The 20,000-nt window shown below is 41.7% G+C and overlaps 1 protein-coding gene across 2 annotated transcripts in view; it reads right to left on the bottom strand.

Annotated features, from left to right (window-relative positions):
- LOC106881816 (carnitine O-palmitoyltransferase 1, liver isoform) overlaps positions 1 to 18,722 on the bottom strand; it is an 18,823-nt gene extending 101 nt beyond the window's left edge. The window contains exons 1-17 of one of the 2 annotated variants that reach the window (XM_052977441.2): positions 18,056 to 18,722; positions 14,676 to 14,830; positions 14,292 to 14,414; positions 12,874 to 13,091; positions 12,253 to 12,338; positions 11,233 to 11,337; positions 10,899 to 11,030; positions 10,383 to 10,431; positions 9,325 to 9,454; positions 6,796 to 6,935; positions 6,182 to 6,381; positions 5,417 to 5,567; positions 5,035 to 5,106; positions 4,009 to 4,169; positions 2,995 to 3,151; positions 2,527 to 2,643; positions 1 to 1,768 (exon numbers count right to left, since the gene is read on the bottom strand). The exon at positions 1 to 1,768 is cut by the window's left edge and continues 101 nt beyond it. In XM_052977441.2, the coding sequence (XP_052833401.1) occupies positions 1,580 to 1,768; positions 2,527 to 2,643; positions 2,995 to 3,151; positions 4,009 to 4,169; positions 5,035 to 5,106; positions 5,417 to 5,567; positions 6,182 to 6,381; positions 6,796 to 6,935; positions 9,325 to 9,454; positions 10,383 to 10,431; positions 10,899 to 11,030; positions 11,233 to 11,337; positions 12,253 to 12,338; positions 12,874 to 13,091; positions 14,292 to 14,414; positions 14,676 to 14,830; positions 18,056 to 18,180 (2,310 nt within the window). In that variant the 5' untranslated portion in view covers positions 18,181 to 18,722 and the 3' untranslated portion in view covers positions 1 to 1,579. The remainder of the gene's footprint in view (positions 1,769 to 2,526; positions 2,644 to 2,994; positions 3,152 to 4,008; positions 4,170 to 5,034; positions 5,107 to 5,416; positions 5,568 to 6,181; positions 6,382 to 6,795; positions 6,936 to 9,324; positions 9,455 to 10,382; positions 10,432 to 10,898; positions 11,031 to 11,232; positions 11,338 to 12,252; positions 12,339 to 12,873; positions 13,092 to 14,291; positions 14,415 to 14,675; positions 14,831 to 18,055) is intronic. The other variant, XR_008266957.2, reaches the window with a different exon arrangement.
- Between the last annotated feature and the right edge of the window lie 1,278 nt (positions 18,723 to 20,000).

Genomic DNA, 20,000 nt, shown 5'->3' with positions numbered 1-20,000 from the left:
GGGTGTGTATAACATGCAGGACTAGAAGAGTAGATTCATGTCGAGTGTGAGTGCAAGTGGGAGTGACATTCGATGACCACTCAGTCGCAGAGAGCTGATGGCACCATAGTAGTAGTGGTAGTGGTGGTGGTGTTGGAGAGGTAGCGTGATAAGACAGCATGGTGTTTGGTGCTGATGTTGGTAGTAGCGGAACGAAGGATTTTTTTATCCTGTCTCTTTCTGTTTTGCTTATAGCTCTTAGAGAACATACGAGGTGCATTCCACAACGTTTGAGACATTCCTCAATGTCTGAGACTATCCTAGATTATTGTAATCATAATATGTCATTACTATACATCTAATAAGCTGACCTGCCAACCTTTTGTTTTTAAAGACGGAAGGAGACAACTGTATTGGCACTTTGGACATACCTTACTCAACACGGCTGACTACACGATATGTTCCAGAAGTTTTGAGACTTTTTTAGTTATAACTGTTCAACAATATTGTCGTTTTAGGTCATCATTATTAATAAGCTGACCTGCCAATTTTTGTTCATCTAAATTAAAGGGGAGGGGGACAGCTGTATCAGCACAAAGCACTCCATGTCACAGCTGACCAGTTTGTAAAATGTATTTGGAGCTTGCAATACGATAAAGTTTTGTGTTAAACTGGGCAAAAATGCTACAGAGATTTGTTATGCCCCAGACTGGGTTAACATGCATGAGCCGAGGGTCTGTTATTCGCTGGGTCAAAGACCAGGCAAAACAAATCCAATGAGAAGCTCTTGGTGATCCTCTTTATCGACAGCAAGGGCATCGTCTACGTCCACTAGGTTCCCTCTGGTCAAACGGTCAACAAAGAATCCTTTTCTGTATTTTTGAGATAAGGAAGTCTGTACATTATTTACATTGGACGGACATGTGTCCTCATCTTGCTTGTTGCCAAAACAAAAAAATACCGTAGGAATGAGAACCGAGGGTTGTGTTCAAAATTCTACCAGGACACCTGATGAAGGCTGGAGAGTAAACCAGCCGAAACGTTGTGGTGAGAACAAACAAGACGAGGACACCTGTCCATCCAATATGAATAATGTAAAGAGTCCTTTGTTGAGGTTTTGAGGCAGTTCATGAAGAGATTTGGTCACAAAGAGCCAGAGGACATAGACCAAGACAATACACCAGTCCACAATTCCATTCTGTTAACCAATTCCTTGACAGAGAAAAAACTGTCCTTCACTCTTCCTACAGTCCAGACTTTGTTCCGTATAGCTTTTGGTTGTTCCAGGCATTTTGAAGAGATGAAGAAGATGAAAGAGGCCATGACAAGAGCCCTGGACACTTTCACTTTGGAGGACTTCTAGGGGCCATTATGAAGGGGATTAGAAATTTGTATTTGTTAGAAATTAATGGATGTCTTTCTGGAAAAAGTCTCAGACTTCTGGAATGCACCTTGTATGTTGGTTTATGGGTATACGAGTGGCTGACCATGTAAGTGACCTCTACCACCACACGGCCACCAAGCCACGACACCATTAAGAATCTATGGTCAACACCAACATCAACCCCCAACACAACCAAATGCTCCTCCTCGTCCAGAGTTACGGATCGAATAGTTTCTTCATGTCATCCATGCTCTGGAACAAGAGATCCATGAATTTCGACGAATCTGTTTCTTTGGCAGATCGCTTGGAAGATATGTGGAAAAAGATCTTCCTGTTGCCAGCTACCATATAAGAAATGCCGTAACCATCGTCAGATACTGGCCCAAAACCTCCTCCTGGGCCAAGCTGCAATGAGAGGGGAAAAAAAGGCGTTAGTTCAACATACCTGTATATCCAACATCTACACACTGTCTATATATATCCTACTCAACGTCTACACACTGCATCTGTCTGGTTTTTCTTTTCTTTTTTATTTGTTTCATTCATTTTCACTGTAGCCATGTTGGAGCCTCGCCTTAAAGGGTTTTAGTCAAAGAAATTGACCCCAGGACTTATTCATTGTAAGTGTAGTACTTCTTCTATTGGTCTCTTTTGCCGAACCGCTAAGTTACAGTGATGCAAACACACCAACATCAGTTGTCAAGCAAAGGGGGGGGGGACAAAATCAGACACAAAGACACACACACACACACACACATATACGATGGGCTTCTTTCAGTTTCCATCTTCCAGATATACTCACAAGGTTTTGGTTGACCAGAGGCTATAGTAGAAGACACTTGCCCAAGGTGTCATGCAGTGGGTCTGAACCCAGAACCATGTGATTGGGAAGCAAGCTACTTACCACACAGCCATACACTATGTCTTAGTCCATCCATCTGCCCGTCTGTCCAACCACCACCCACCTTGCTCTATCCAGTCAGCACCTACACACAGCCTCCCTCTCTCCATCCATCCGTCCGTCCTTCTGTCTGTCCATCTATCTATCTATCTGTCCATCCATTCGTCCGTCCGTCCGTCTGTCCATCTACTCGAGGACCCACTGATCTCACCCAGCACGCTCTGCTCTCTGTGTGTGCTCCCCTGTGTCCCTGCATGCTTACCATTGAATCAAACTGGGGTAAGTCACACTGGGGAGAAGACGCGATCTGCTGCTGTGGTTGTTGACTTGTCGATAGGGTCCACGGCATCAGGAGGGCGTCTTTTAAGAAGTCACAATCCTACAAGAAAGAACAACACATTAACATTTGTTTTTTTTTTTGTTTTTGTGATAGTGATGGTGGTGGTAGTGGTGGTGGTGGTGAGGGTCGTGATGGTGGTGATGGCAGTGATAGTGATGATGATGATGATAGTGGTGGTGGTGGTGGTGGTGAGGGTTGTGATAGTGGTGGTGGCAGTGATAGTGATGATGATGATGAGGAGGAGGAGGATGTGGATGATGGTGGTGGTGGTGGTGGTGAGGGTGGTGGTAGTGCTGATGATGCTGATGATGAAGATTGATGCAAGGAAGTAAAATGAAAAAACACAAAAAAGGGGGGGGGGAGCCCCTAGCAAACCGTAAATGTACTTACATAACCCATTCCTTTGCTAAGGACATAGAGCCCAAACAGGTGCCGGTCCAATCCCTTGCCATTCATGGCGTCTCGGTAGAGGCCTTGGTGAATGGTGCAGGACCTCTGCAACAGGGAGATCTTCTCTTGCTTTGTCACTTTGTTGTTGTACATCGCCCTGTCCAAGTACAGAGTGAAATAGGGGTCAAATATTGAAATTGGGGGTTGAGTGGGAAGGATAATAGGGGTTAAATTGGAAAACAGAAGTAAAGTTGGGATTTAGGGGTCAAATATAGAAATGGGGGTCAAATAGGGATCAAATAGAAAAATAGGGGTTAAGTAGGAAACTAGGGGTTAAATAGGGAAATAAGGGTTAAACTTGGAAATAAAGATGAAGTAGGGGATTGAGGGTTAAGTAAGGAAATAGGGCTCAAATAGGAAAATAGGAGTGAAGCATTGAAATAGGGGCTAAACCAGGAAATGGGTGTTTAATGGAATCTGAGATAGATTATGTTTGAATAAAGACAGGATGGTCATGACTGGAACACCTTTGATTATAGATCCACTGGATCGGGACTGACATGGGATTGAACAACAACAACAACAATACGGAAGGACACGTTAGATAATGTAGTCTTAGATACACTTATGTCTAGAAAGGACTAAAAAGCTAAAAGGGTGATGGTCAAGGCTGGAATGTCTTTGCTCTGCTCAATCAAAGCTACCAGCACCACAACTAAAACTACCAAAGAGATTCCTGTCACCACCACCACCACCGCCATCACCACCGCCACCACCACCACTACCCCAGTCACCAACACCACCACCACCACAGCCACCACCACCACCACCACCACTGCTGCCACCACTACTATTAACACAATACCACCGTCGCCACCGCCAGCAACAACAACATCAACAACAACAACAACACCAACACCAACAACAGCAACAACAACATCTGAAGTTTAAAAAGATATGAGAAAAACTAAGAAGCCATTAACTTTGTAATTAGCCGTCAATTAAAAATCTCACCTGACAAAGCTGGCCAATTCTGAAGTGAGTGACCGCACCGTCTCTGTCCGTCCGAGCAAGTATAAACGTGTCATCGATGACTCATAAGTCAGAGCCAACTTGCCGTAGTAGGTGTAATAAGTGAGCTGAAGGGCCGACTGGATGAATGCGTCGGGGCTGACCTGCAACCAGAAACAACAGCAGGGCAATTAATAAACAGGGTTTTGATCCTGCTGTGCGGAGGAGGAAAAAAGAGTGTTGGGTACCCAGGAGATGAAAGACAGGTTGCAATCCAGATGTTTTCAGACAGTTTTTAGGACGGACACTTATCACCGTAAGATGGTGAGCTGGCAGAATTGGTAGCACCCCAGGCGAAATGCTTAGCGGTATTTCGCATGTTGCTACGTTCTGAGTTCAAATCCCGCTGAGGTCAACTTTGCCTTTCATCCTTTCGGAGTTGATAAATTAAGTACCAGTTATGCACTGGGCTCGATCTAATCGACTCACTCCCTCCCCCAAAATTTCGTGCCTCGTGCCTAGAGTAGAAATGAATATTCAACAGGGAGAATTGTAACATCACTTTGAACACACCCTACTAAATAAACACTGTCACAGGGATTGGACGGTTCAACAGAAGCTGGCCGGGCAGAAGGTTCCACCAGGCTTCTGTGACTGTTTTGGCATGGTCTTTACGGCTGAATGCCCTTCCAAAAGCCAACCACCCCACAGAATAAACTGAGTGCTTTTTACGTGGCACCAGCTCAGGTGAGGGCAGTTTTGGCATGGCTTTTACAGATGGATGCCCTTCCTAACACCAACCATTTCACAGTGTGGACTAGATGCTGTTTTATGTGGCACCAGCACCAGCAGGGTCACCAAGTAACTTGCAAAACAAGGAATTTTTAGAGGTGGGGGTGACCTTGTGTCAGATGATGAGAGGTTAGAGTGTGACAGAAAGAGAGAGAGAGAGAGAGAGAGGCAGAAACAGGTGCCTTGCTATAGAGAAGGTACAGCACAAATATAAACGGATCCTTAATTTTACCTTACCTTTGCAGTTTTGATGAAACCCTTTCCGAAGGCATTATGGACCCGGACACACAGATCAATGTTTTCAAGGTTCTGAAAGAAAGACAGTAAAAAAATAAAAGAAAACAATTGACTGGGAATTATAATCCTATTGTTGTTTATTATTATCAGAAAGGATGAAAGGCAAAGTCGACCTCGGCAGAATTTGAACTTAGAACACAGCGCCGGGAAAAATACCGCTTAGCATTTCCTCTAGCGCACTAACGATTCTGTCAGCTTGCTGCCTTATACCTGTTCTATAATAAAATCTAATTACCATCATCACAACAACCTTCAGTTTACCTAATTACCTAGCTATCATGATGAAGTGCACCTTCATCAGTATCAATCTCAATGAACTCACCTTTTGTGAAATGGAACATGCCGTTTTAACTTCTGGATTGAAGGAATCTGGGAAATCCCATTGAAGTAAAGATGGGGGTTTCAGCTTGCCTTGTTTAAAATTGGGATCAGCATCAACCAATTCACCATCTTTGTACAGGGGGTACATTGCTCTGAAACAACAGAAAAGGGTCGATAAAGCTAATCACACAGACACACGTATAATTCAACGTAGAATATATATTGTGTATATATATATATATATATATCATCATCATCATCATCATCATCATCATTTAACATCCGCTTTCCATGCTAGCATGGGTTGGACAATTTGACTGAGGACTGGTGAACCAGGTGGCTACACCAGTCTCCAATCTGATTTGGCAGAGTTTCTACAGCTGGATGCCCTTCCTAACGCCAACCACTCTGAGAGTGTAGTGGGTGCTTTTACGTGCCAACGGCACGAAGGTCAGTCAGGCGCTACTGGCAACGGCCATGCTCAAAATGGTGTATTTTACATGCCACCTACACAGGAGCCAGTCCAGCAGCACTGGCAACGATCTCGCTCGAAAGTCTTTACAGGTGCCACGGGCACAAGTGCCAGAAAGGCGACGCTGGGCAATATATATATATATTGCCAGTCCCTAGTCAAACCGTCCAACCCATGCCAGCATGGAAAGCAGACATTAACCGATGATGATGATGATGATGATGATGATATATATGACAAATATATACAACCACAGTGTGTGTTTATAGATGAAGTAAAAAGTTATATACTTACTCGTTGGTCATCACGTACTCTTGGCAATGTCCCACCACTGGAGCATCAGCATATGAGTGTTCACAGTTCAGTCCCATACGACCATTGGCAAAGTAAATGACATTGAGGCTCTTGTCAAACCACAATGACCTGCCGTCACCTTGCATAAGGTAACAGGCCCGTTCCATTATGGTCTCAGCTGATATCGTCTCCAGGGTCACCTAGTGAAATGGCAGAGGACAGAGAGATGGATTGATAGACAGATATACATTCATACGTACATGCAAACATACAAACATATTTATAAATAGATCAGAGACAGAAAATAGAATTCACTACAATCGTTTCAAGTTATTTCCGCACCTGCAGCTCATGGGTAAGATGACATAGTGAAAACTTGTTTAAAAAGTCACCTGATGAGGTGCATTGTACACCTGAAATGCTAGACAATTGATTGCCCAGCATCTGATCTACATGCTGATCTACAGGTGCAGGAATGAATTGAAACAATTGTAGTGTGACATTATGGTCATGTGATGATGTAGCCACAAGATGTTATGGTCACATAACAAAGTAACTGCAATAATAAAGAGAAACTTGGTGTTATTGCTGAATGGTTGCCAAGAGGAACTTACAAAAAATATTGCTGTTTCAATGGTTTGGAGCGATTCCTTGTTGATGCCATCTGAGAAGAAGGTTTCACGGACTTTGGCCCAGGTTTTTCGTTCAATTCCAGTGAAAGCAGGAATCGATTTGGCTGCTTCTGAATAGCTATCTGGAGGAGAGACGAAGACAAGAAATGTATAGATCAAGAATTCGGAAGTCTTGTAAAAGCATTGATCTGTCATGGAATCATTGATAGAAATCAATAAAGACAACAAAGTAGTTATTAGAATGGATTCTATTCTAACGCAAAACACCTTTTTCTTTCCCTCAAAACTACTTATTTTTCTGTTGAGGGGTTTTGACCAGCAAGTTACTTAGTAACCTCACTGGTGTTGGTGCCATGTAAAAAGCACCCGGTACACCCTGTAAAGTAGTTGGCATTAGGAAGGGCATCCAGTTGTAAAAACCATGTGAAAACAGATTTTGTCGGTGCTGGTGCCACATAAAAAGCACCGAGTCCTCTCTCTAAAGTGGTTGGCATTAGGAAGGGCAACCAGCTGTAGAAACTATACAAAACTGTTGCTAACTTATTGTCCCCCATCGTGTAAATTTCTAAAATAAAATTAAAAAGCTATCATCATCATCATCATCATCATCATCATCATCATCATCATCATCATCACCATCATCACCATCATCATCACCATCATCATCATCATCACCATCATCATCATCATCATCATCATCATCATCACCATCATCATCATCACCATCATCATCATCATCATCATCATCATCATCATCATCATCATCATCTTGCTGTCATGGGTTGGATGGTTTGACAGGGGCTGGCAAGTGAGAAAACTGCAACAATCTCTGCTGTCTTTCACATGGTTTCTACAGCTGGATGCCCTTCCTAATGCCAACCACTTTACAGAGTGGCACTGGGTGCCTTTTACATAAAAAGGTGACCTGAATATTCAGGGTTAATTTAATTGATTTTCCTCCTCCCCTTAAACTTGCTGGCCTTGTGCCAAAATTTGAAATACCATTATGTTTTGTTTTAACTTATAGAAGCTGAAATCAATTCTCAAAATGCCGCTAGGCATTTCCCCTAGAATGCTAAGAATTCAGCCAGCTTGTTGCCTTCATCATCATCATCGTTTAACGTCCGCTTTCCATGCTAGCATGGGTTGGACGATTTGACTGAGGACCGGTGAAACCGGATGGCAACACCAGGCTCCAGTCTGATTTGGCAGAGTTTCTACAGCTGGATGCCCTTCCTAACGCCAACCACTCAGAGAGTGTAGTGGGTGCTTTTACGTGTCACCCGCACGAAAACGGCCACGCTCGAAATGGTGTCTTTTATGTGCCACCCGCACAAGCCAGTCCAGGGGCACTGGCAACGATCTCGCTCGAAAATCCTACAGGAGCCAGTCAGGCGGTACTGGCAACGGCCACGCTCAAAATGGTGCATCTCATGTGCCACCCGCACAAGAACCAGTCCAGGGGCACTGGCAACGATCTTACTTGGCTTGCCGGGTCTTCTCACGCACAGCCCATTTCCAAAGGTCTCGGTCCGTAGTCATCGCCTCGGTGAGGCCCAATGTACGAAGGTCTTGCCTCACCACCTCAGCCCAGGTCTTCCTGGGCCTACCTCTTCCACGGGTTCCCTCAACTGTTAGGGTGTGGCACTTTTTCACGCAGCTATCCTCCTCCATTCTCACCACATGTCCATACCAGCGCAATCGTCTCTCTTGCACGCCACAACTGATGCTTCTAATGTTCAGCTTTTCTCTCAAGATACTTACACTCTGACGGGTATTCACATTGACATTACACATCCAACGGAGCATACTGGCTTCATTCCTTGCGAGCTTACGTATGTCCTCAGCAGTTACAGCCCATGTTTCACTGCCATGTAGCATAGTTGTTCGTACGCATGCATCATACAGTCTGCCTTTTACTCTGAGTGAGAGTCCCTTTGTCGCCAGCAGGGGACAAAGGGACTCTCACTCAGAGTATAATAATAATAATAATAATAATAATAATAATAACAACAGAGTTGGGACCTGTACACACTGGAAGCTTTGCCAACACTATGGGATAACAACAGAAAAAAGATGGTAGATGCACATGCCAGAAAAGGTCACAGAAAATGAGAAAGCAACCATACTCTGGGATATGCCAAGACAGACAGATAGAGAAATTAAGGATAATAAGCCATGATGTGTATATTGGGTTTCAAATTTTGGTAGAAGGCCAGCAATTTTGTGGGAGGGGAAAAAAAATCAATTAGATTGATCCCGGTGTTCAACTGGTACTTAATTTATTGATCCCGAAAGGATAAAAGGCCAAGTCTACCTTGGAGGAATTTCAATTCAGAATGCGAAGATGGATAGAATTATGCTGCTAAATATTTTACTCAGCATGCTGACTATTTATGAACTTATTTTTATATGAATATTTTCATCTGAAACCAAAAAGGCAAATGACAAATCATCCGCTGGGCATTAATGGGTTAACATCCCTTTTAAGATCAAAGTGGAATCACTCACTTTGGTGTTGGTCTGCATGGTCAATGATCCACTCTAATTGCTTCTGGAGACTTGCGGCACTCAACAGCTTGCCATCGATGTCATACATGTTCAGTTTATAGATCAGGCCTCTCCTAAGGATGGCAATGTGCTGCAGAGAAAAAAATTAAAATGGGATTTAATGAGGAAATTTTTCCCAACTCATTTAGACTCACAGGGCCAGTTTCCTGCTTTTCATGGTTCCTATATACCCTCCGGGATGGGATGCTAGACCATCACAGGATTACTCACTTTGGCCAGCTGAATAGACTGGGAGCAATGTGAAAAGGATTTGATGTGTTTTGCTAAAAAATACAACACACTCAAGGCTGGATTAAGACCCATCGAGGCCCCAAGCACTTAAAAGATTTGGGTACCCCCATAAAAGATTAAGTGATTCAAAATATAAACAATAACAAACCATAAAATAAATTTTTATTTTTCAAAACGAAACAAAACAGTAAGAGGGAAAATAATGTTTATTTTTGTTTGTGTAAAAAGTATCCATGCTGGCACATAAAAAGCACCCAGTAAACTTTCTTAGGTGGTTGGCATTAGGAAGGGCAATTGTACTACAGAGCCAGAGGCGGTTTCAGGCGGGTTGGTATCAAAAGGGTTAAGGCCCTCATTTGCCCTGGGTCTGTTGATGGGTGCCTGTGAGTAACCTTCTTCAAGAGGCGATTCCATAACATGCTTACTATTTAATAGGTGGGACTCCTACAGGTGCTACTACGCAGGGTCAGGGCTTACCTGAGAATGATAGTAGGATGGTGATATTAGGAAGGGGCACATTAGAAACCATGCCACAACATCCAAGGGGAGTCTGGACAGCTGGCTGATTGCCAGCTCCTTGTGAAACCGTCCAACCCATGCCAGCATGGAAAGAGGACGTTAAATGATGATGATGACAATACATGCGTTAGATGGGCGGGGTACAAACAATGGGCTTATGTGTCATTCCTTCCCGAGGGGTGGTACTTTGAGACCAGCAAACTGCGAGGAAAGGAGGTCGTTGTCGTATATAACATATAACTATTTACCTTTGATGACTCCGTGTGTACCAAGGTATCAATTTCTTCTCCAGGAATCCTGAAAAATGCAAACAGCAAAATGTTTAAGATTACAGGAAGATATAATTTAGACACACGCGTGTGCACGCTTACATGCACACATGCATGCGTGTGCACACACGCATGCATGTGCACACACACATATATATTCTTTTTTACTCTAGGCACAAGGTGGCGGTAGTGGCGGCGGCGGTGGCGACGACGAGGAGGAGGAGGAGGAGGAGGTTGCTTCAACAAACCAAGACACCAGCCCCAACGCCATCACACTTTCAGATTGACCTTCAACTCTGCTGTGCATGTGCACTAAGTTTTAACGTTCCAGCTCACTTCCGCTGTTTACAGCAGTGCTTGGAAGGAAGATGTGTAGCGTGTGATCATCGCATTGACCATGACAGAGAAAGTTGTCATGGTGATACCTGCTCAGAGGCCTGTGCAAAGTTTCAGAAAGTGTATTAATGACAAAAGCAGAAAGAAAGCCATATTTACCTGGTGGTAGCAAAGAGGCGTTCATATTGGCTCATACATATTGGTATAGTGTTACGTATGAGGAGAGGCTTGATCTCCTCCCTGTCTAGCTTCTGTTTAAAGACCATGAATTCATGCAGCGTCGCAGCAGCCCTGGAATTAAGAGTACGATATTAATTGTTTTATATTTTACTTAGACTGTGGCCATGTTGGGGCACTGGTTTCAAGAATGTATCGAACCCCCCAGTATTTACGTTTTTAAGCCTGGTACATACTCTATTGGTCTCTTTTACCAAACCACTAAGTTTATCATCTGAAAGCTCCCACGTTTCAAGAGGAACCAAGGTGGACTTACCTCACAACCTGTTTTTCTGTGGGTTTCCACACAGAGTGGTCCAACGTGTAATAATTACTGTTAATGGCCAGGGGATTGCGGCCCATGAGGTAGATGTACTTCTCCCTGTTTGCAAGACGGAAATGGAAAGAGATTGGAGTTAATGTACGAGGTGAGTTCATTGTTTAAAGACAGGGTAGGCAGCAGGTATTGAAAAATTAAAATGTCGTTCATTATGAGAGGACATTTGAATAAATAAAATATGACAAATGACTGAGACCGTTGACAATATGTCGTGCTTGAGAAGAAGACCCATCAAGCCAAGTGAAATCGTAGTCGTGGTGGACACTGGTGACACACAAGTGGCACCTGTGCTGGTGACATGTAAAAGCACTCATTATGCTCTTGGAGTGGGTGGCATTAGGAAGGGCATCCAGCCGTAGAAACTATGTCAAATCAGACTGGAATCTGGCGCAGCCCCTCAGCTTACTATCTCAGGTCAAACTGTCCAACCCATGCCAGCATGAACAACGGACGTTAAATGATGATGATGATGGTGGGTTTTTTTCACTCACACACATAAACACACACACACAAGCACACACACACCATATACACAGGGGGTGGATTAAGTATCATCTGATACCGAAAGGGTGAGCCTCGGTGGAATTTGAACTCAGAACATAAAGAATGAGTAAATACCACAAGGCATTTTGTTCATTGCACAAACAATTCAGCCATTTTGCCTTCTTAGGTCCTCCAAATAATCCCTTCTACTATAGGCACAAGGTTTGAAAGTTGTGGGGGAGGGAGCCAGTTGATTAGATCGACTCCAGTGTTTCACTGGTACTTAATTTATCGACCCTGAAAGGATGAAAGGCAAAGTCGACCTGAGTGGAATTTGAACTCACTGCTTTTATGTCCTCCAAATGATAGAATACCAAAATGAAGGTCTCAACTAAGCGGGCCACGTCTGATCAGAAGATGGAACAATTGCGGGTGTTCACCTGTAACTAAGCAACAACATAAGGTATCACTTACCACCAATCTGTTACCCAGTTAGGGGTCCACCAAGATTTTAGGACCAAAATTTGTTGAAGCTTTGGACCAGGGAATTGGGCAAATTTCTGAAAAAGAAAGAAAATGGAAGAAAGCTTGAGAAAAAACATATCTACAATAATATCTAGAGGTATAGGGATGACTGTGTGGTTGAGAACCTTGGTACTGAACCACATGGTTCTAGGTTCAGTCCCTCTGCATGGCACCTTGGGCAAGTATCTTACTACTGTAGCCCTGGGCCGAGAATGTCTTGTGAGGGATCGAGTTCAGTAAAAAGAAACTGAAAGAAGCCTATCATGTGGATGTATATATATATATATGTTTGTGATGATGATGATGATGATAATGATGATGATGATGATGGTCATGATGTTGATGATGACAACGATGGTGATGATGATTATGATGATAATGGTGACAATGATGATGATGTAATGGTGATGATGACGAAGATGATGATGATGATGACGATGATGACAGTTGTGACAATGATAGTGATCGTGATGACGATTATGAATGCTGCGGTGATGACGACAATGACTATAGTAATGATGATGACGGTGATGCTGCTGATGATGATGATGATGATTGTGGTTTCCTTACCTTGGCTTGTTCCCGCAAATCTCTAACCTTGTCCGAGTCTTCCCCGTACAGTGGAATGATTGACTTGATAAACTTATCCAGAGTGTCGTTTAAAGCTGGCACGGGCAGTCGAGGGAGACTCTGCTGACAGTTATAGAGAAGGGGCGAGTGACCACTCACCAGCCTAACTAACATGCCCCACGATTTCGTCTGTAGTCCCTGAGAACGTGGCATCTCATCTGAAAGAGAAAAAAAATCCACATGAACAAATTAAAGAACAAGTGGATCATGGGAAATATTGTTGCAGTTGTTGCTGTGTCGATGTCATTGTTGTTTAGTCCAGAGAAAATCTTGCCTGAACAGACTGACACTTAAAGGTACTGTAACTATAACTGGCCACCAATGTGTCCTTTGGGGATTATAAGTCTTCTCTCCAGCATGTGGATAAGAAGAAAGCCACAGAGTTAGCCAACTATATCTGGGATCTGAAGGCCAACTGCACAACAGACACTGTCAAGTGAAGCATTGTGGAGCTTTACGTTTATATTCCTGTCACCTTTCTCATGTTTTCTCAAAGACCAGCTTCCTTTCCCATTTTTTGGCAGCAAAGACCAGCCATGTTACATATTTGAGTCTGAGAGATTGCTTAGAAACACACAGCATGCAAGACAAGCTAGTCAGGTTATACATGTTTGCACAGTACAAAAGTAGTGTGGTGGTGGTGATGATGACGACGACGATGATGGTGATGATGAAAATGACGATATTGATAATGATGGTGATGATGTAGCTACGTTTGTGGCTTACAAAATTTTGAATTCTTTAGACAAACTTCTAAAATATTCCCCATATTTTTTTCCAAGCATTTCTGCAAGTGAAATCCTTTCGCTCCATTATTTTTTTTATTCTTTGACATTTTGTCAAAATATCATCATTTTCACAAAATATTTCACAATGACCAGGCGGTTGTTTGTTTGTTTGTTTAGTTTTTGTTATCCTGTTGTGTTGTGGATTCATCTTTGTCACTTTGTTGAGAGTCCAACAATGGCAGAATTCCTTCAGGACACCTAAAACCACCACCACCATCGCCACCATCTCTACCTCTTTTCTTTCTCTTAGAGATGATCCTTTAGTCTTTGAGGTCTGTGATCCAGGCTGTAAAAGTGGTTCTATTTTAAGGTGATGTGGTGGTGGTGGTAGTAATAGTGGGGGTGGTATTAGTATTGATGGTAGCAGTGGAAGTAGTAGTGGTGGTGGTGGTGGTGGTGGTGGTATTGGTGGTGAGGGTGATGATGACGGCAGTGGTGGTGATGATGATGGTTGTCGTGGTGATGATGGCAACACTGGTGGTGGTAGGAGGTGTGAGAGAGTAATACAAAAACAAAACAAAAAAAAAGAAGAAACAAAAGCAAAAAAGAGTCAAATATTCCGAGACTTACACATCCATCCCCGATAGGAGAGGAGGAGCCGAAGGAGATAACGTCGAAAATAAAGCTGAACGATGAAGAAGAAAACTCCGACAATGAGGGCCAGGATTAGCTCGGACAGTCCATAATTGAGATCTGCAAAAAGACAAGATAAAATGGGAAGGAGTGTTTTAAGTCAGGAAAATGTATTGGTGGATAAAGCTGCTTTATTTGTGTATTAAGGGTACCATTGGTTTCATGTTAAGAAAATATCTTAACGATTTTCAAGTCAATCACATGGAGAAATTGGTGTTCATATACGTTTTGGATATATATGCATACATATGTATCTGTGTGTATGTGTGTTTGTTAGTTCCCCTTGGCAACTGCACCAGCAATAGCAGCAACAACACTTACCTGTCGGTAAATTTAAATAGTCGGCCAGTCTCCACAGGAAACTGCTGGGTAACGAAGTGTGACTGTCCTGAGCAAGGAGAAGGGTCAGCAGACCCACCATGAGTATTCCCAAGTTCCACGCCGACGTTGGCCATAAACCATTATAAATTAAATTTCTAGGAAGAAAAAAAAAAGAGATGAGAAAATTTGGTTATTGATGATTAATAGCAGAATCAGAAGATCATCGAAACGAATGAATTATGTTATTTAGAGCAGTGCTTCTCAAACTATCTGATGTGGCGCCCCGATAGTTTTTTTTTCCAATGTGCCAGGGACCAGTAATATTTCTTAGTAATATTAATTTATACCAGAAACAATATATATAATCTTTTCTACTCTAGGCACAAAGTCCAAAATTTTGGGGGAGGGGGACCCAGTTGATTAGAGCAACCTCAGTACGTAACTGGTACTTAATTTATCGATCCCGAAAGGATGAAGGACAATGTTAACCTCAGCGGAATTTGAATTCAGAATGTAAAGACACATGTATAATGAACATAATAAAAATTGACAATTTTTTTTTATCTTATATTTATTTTGTAAACAAATAAAACAATATTACATAAGCATTTTATAAGCATTTTAAAATGTTTTTTTCTTTTCTGGAAACTCGCCCCGTACCCTGCAGACCGGCACTGGTCCATGGACCACCACTTTGAATAGTACTGATTTAGAGGATCAGCATTACATACAAGAAGTAGCGTAGCCATGTTGTAAAGTTAGGGGGAGCAAGCACATAAAAAAAAGGCACCATGACACAAACCAGATAATCTGTGGTTGTGTGGTAAGAAGCTTGCTTCCCAAGCACATGAGTCTGGGTTCAGTCCCACTGCGTAGCATATTGAGCAGGTGTTTTTACTAAAGCCTCAGGCCAACCAAGTCCTTGTCAGTGTATTTTGTAGACGGAAACTGAAAAGAAGCCTGTCATATATATATATATCTGTGTGTGTGTGTGTATATGTGTCTGTGTCTGTTTGTCCCCTACTGCTCTAGGTTAGTGTGTTTACGACCCCCATGACTTAGCGGTTTCGCAACAGACACCGACAGAATGAGTACCAAACTTAACAAATAAGAACTCGGGTTGACTCATTCGAAACTGGAATTCTTCAAGGCGATGCCCCAGCGTGGCCACAGACAAATGACTGAAACAAGTAAATGGTAGAATACAGACCAATAAAAGAGTTAAGAACTAGAACACCCTCATGTCTTTAATAGAGCATGCTGAACAGGAAGGCCTGTGTGTGTGTGTGTGTGTTTTTTTGGGGGGGAGGTAGATCATATGACAATGTATAGAGAGACCTAGTTAATGACATTCCATCATGTGGTGTGTAGTTTTTTTTATTAGTAAACATAGGCAGACAGGCAGGCAGACAGGAAGAGAGAGAGAGAGATGGATGGATGTTTGGATGGTTGAATGGTTAGACAGACAGAAATAGAAAGTGTGAGAGAGAGAGACATAGATAAATAGATAGACGGATAGATAGATAGACAGATAGATGGGTAGACAGATATAGATAAACATATGAACTGATGGATAGATAGATAGATAGGTAGGTAGATAGATAGATAGATAATGGAGTGTCAGACAGAGAATTCGTTGACGTGGAGAAGGCCTTTGACAGGTTTCTCTTTGGTTGTGATCAGGGTGTCACTGGAGAAACTTGGAATAAGACAGATAATATATATATATATATATATATATATATATATATATACATACACGCACACATAAAATCAAAATAAGCAACAGGATATCCAGAGGTGATGCAGTACAATCATTTCAAGCGACCCCATTTAATTGAACAATGCAATCATTACATCAATTTAAATGCAGGGCTATCCTCAACTGCATAAATAAATAAATAGAATTCTCAATCAGACACATTAATATAATTTTATTCAATGCAACTGAGGATAGCCCCTGCATTTAAATTGATGTAATGACTGCATTGTTCCATTAAATGGATCCACTTGAAACGGTCGTACTGCATCACTACTTGATATCCTGTTGCTTATTTTGATTTTATATGTATTTACTCTGAGTTGTACAGGTAATACTGCACTGATTTGATGCTTCAACTTAAGTACCTAATTCAACCGAATCTCAATTATTTATACATACACACACATATACAAACACACACACATATATATATATATATATCGCTGACATGGCCGATGACAGTACTGCCCGAGTGGCACTCGTGCCAGTGGAACGTTAAAGGCACATCCGATTGAGCTGTCCCAGCAGCGATGCAGTCCACCAGCAGAAATCAGAAAAACTTTTACATAGACTATATATTCGTACCCTGTTTGTCATTGTATCTGCACCCTCTGTTTTCTTTGGACTGATAGGACATAAAATGTAGCAGAAACAACCCCACAGGTCTGTGTGTATGAATTCTTTTACTCTCTTTTACTTGTTTCAGTCATTTGACTGCGGCCATGCTGTAGCAACGCCTTTTAGTCGAACAAATCGACCCCACGACTTATTCTTTGTAAGCCTAGTACTCATTCTATCGGTCTATTTTGCCGAACCACTATGTTTCGGGGACGTAAACACACCAACATCGGTTGTCATGCGATGGTGGTGGTGGTGGTGGTGGGACAAAAACAGACACACAAACATATACATGCATAAGTGTCTTTCGCTATAGCCTCGAGCCGACCAAAGCCTTGTGGATGGATTTGGTAGACGGAAACTGAAAGTATATATGTATATATAGCCTCGGCGCTCGAGGCTATAGTAGAAGACACTTGCCCAAGGTGTCACGCAGTGGGACTGAACCCAGAACCATGTGGTTGATAAGCAAGCTCCTTACCACACAGCTACTCCTGCGCCTTTTATTATACATACATATATTTATATAATGATATGATATAATAATAAAGTAAATGTGCCGTTGTTCAACCCTAAATCGGCCTTTATCGATATATAGGATGAAACTAATCCCAAATGTGACCGTCCCGTCTGCTTTTCTATATGCAAGACAATCCAGGGACATAATATCAATCTGTACGGCGTGATTCGAGGAAGGTTTGATAGCTATGTCTAGCAGGCCTAGCGACCACGTACGGGCTGCCTCGTTTGTTTGGCGAGATGTTTACGTGGAGAAACAAATAAAGAATCGCGAGTGAATAATATATTTTTAAAAAAACACGCAAAACAACAACAAAACGTCATGGCCAAATAACATATAAAAAGAAACGAAACGAAACCGAACCATAAACAAACATAGAAGAGGCGGAGGGGGGTGAGAAAGGTGGAGAGGAGGAGGATGGCCGAAAAGAAACGGAGAACGATGGAAGGTTATATGTAAACATTGAGATTAATTACTCACCTCGTCCTAAAGAAGCGCTTGATAAGTATTCTTCTCCATACCCTGAATACATCTCTGCTCGGGTATTTTGCATCTTCGTCGAGGTCCACCCTCGGTTGTGCCACAGCACTCCTTGCTTCAGCCATCCTCAAGACCCGTTTATGTTTTTAGGGGTTACTCCGTTATCGTTCTATTATTATTATCCCTTTTTTTCTTTTAATTATCGAAACAATCATTTATTTGGCATCGCGATGATTTAAAAAAATATACTATATAAAATCCAAAATATAAAAAAAGAATAAAAAAATATCAAATCAATAGATCAATATCTGTTGTGGTTTTCTTTTTTTGTTTTACTTCTTCTCCGGAAAAACACGAAGCACAAGAACTGGTTGTCAGAATATCCATGTAAATAAATATATTTTTTAATCTCTTTCTTCCTTTATTTCCTTGTTTACGATTAGAAACAAAACAATGACAGAACGACTAATATTAGACTCCGAGATAAGTTATCGTCTGACTCCTGGACTTTCTTTCTTTCTCTCTCTCTCTCCCCAACAAACCATGTGATGTGTCGGCTGCAACATCTTTACCTCAATGAGCTCTGTTCTACATATTAGCCAGTTACATATGCTCCATCTATCCTCCCTAAATCAATGAGCTCCGTTCTAGCAAATAGCCAGTTACTTCTAGCCTTCCTTCCCTCATCCTTCATCAATGAGCTCCGTTCTAACTATTAGCCAGTTACAGCTGATCTTCCTTCTCCTTCCTTCATCAGTAAGCTCTGTTCTAGCAGATAGCCAGTTACTTTATTTGTCTCTCCTTAATGAATGAGCTCTGTTCTAGTTAACAGCCAGTTGCCTTTGCTCTATCAATTTCCCCTCAATCAATGAGCTCTGTTCTATCTAAATGCCAGTTGCCTCAACGTTTCCCTACCCTTCCTTAATCAATGAGTTCTGTTCTAGATAATAGCCAGTTACTTCTACCCTTCCCTACCCTTCCTTCATCAATGAGCTCTGTTCTAGATAATAGCCTGGTACCTCTCCCCTCCCCTAGTCTTAATTAATTAATGAGCTCTATCCTAGCTAATAGCCAGTAACCTCTGCCCTGCCCCATTTCCTTCATCAATGAGCTCTGTTCTAGCTAATAGCCAGTTACCCCTGTCCTACTCACCCCCTTTTTCATCAATGAGCTGGGTTCTAGCTAATAGCCACTTACCTCTGCCTTATACCCAACTCTAAAAATGTAAACAGAAAAAAAAACAGGAAAAACATTAGAATGAAAGTAAAAAAAAAATATTAGAATGTGTGTAAACGTGTCAGTGTTTATATATTTTATTGGTTCAAATGTATGGTGTGTATAGTGTATCTATTAATATATGTGTGTGTTTCTATGTGTGCGAATAAATATTGTAAACATGTGTGTTTGTATATATATATAAACAATGTAAAGAAATATAAATATACGAATTTAAGCACACACACACATATATATATATACATACATTCATATATATGTGTACACACATACATACATGTATATAACTATATATTACTGCCCATCATCTCCTCCTGGGTCCCAGCTTAACTCCTTCTCTCTTGCGCATTTATGCTTTAATAAGCACTAAGAGACTCTTTTTGCATCCTCTCCCCCCAACCTGCGCAGTCACCCTTCGCTCTTTTTCTTCTCATTCCAATGTATGTATGTATGTACGTACGTATGTATGCACACACACACACACGTGTGTGTTTATGTATTATAAATATGTTTGTGTGTAAATATATGTATGTATATATGCATATGTATATTATTTATATTATATATATATATATTTGTATGTATGTATTAATGTATCATACATCATACAAATATATATATAATATAAATAATATACATATGCATATATACATACATATATTTACACACAAACATATTTATAATACATAAACACACACGTGAGTGTGTG

Source organism: Octopus bimaculoides, chromosome 28 (assembly GCF_046866305.1).
Source record: "Octopus bimaculoides isolate indiv1 chromosome 28, ASM4686630v1, whole genome shotgun sequence".
NCBI lineage: Eukaryota > Metazoa > Mollusca > Cephalopoda > Octopoda > Octopodidae > Octopus > Octopus bimaculoides.
This window is presented reverse-complemented; position numbering and strand designations above follow the sequence as displayed.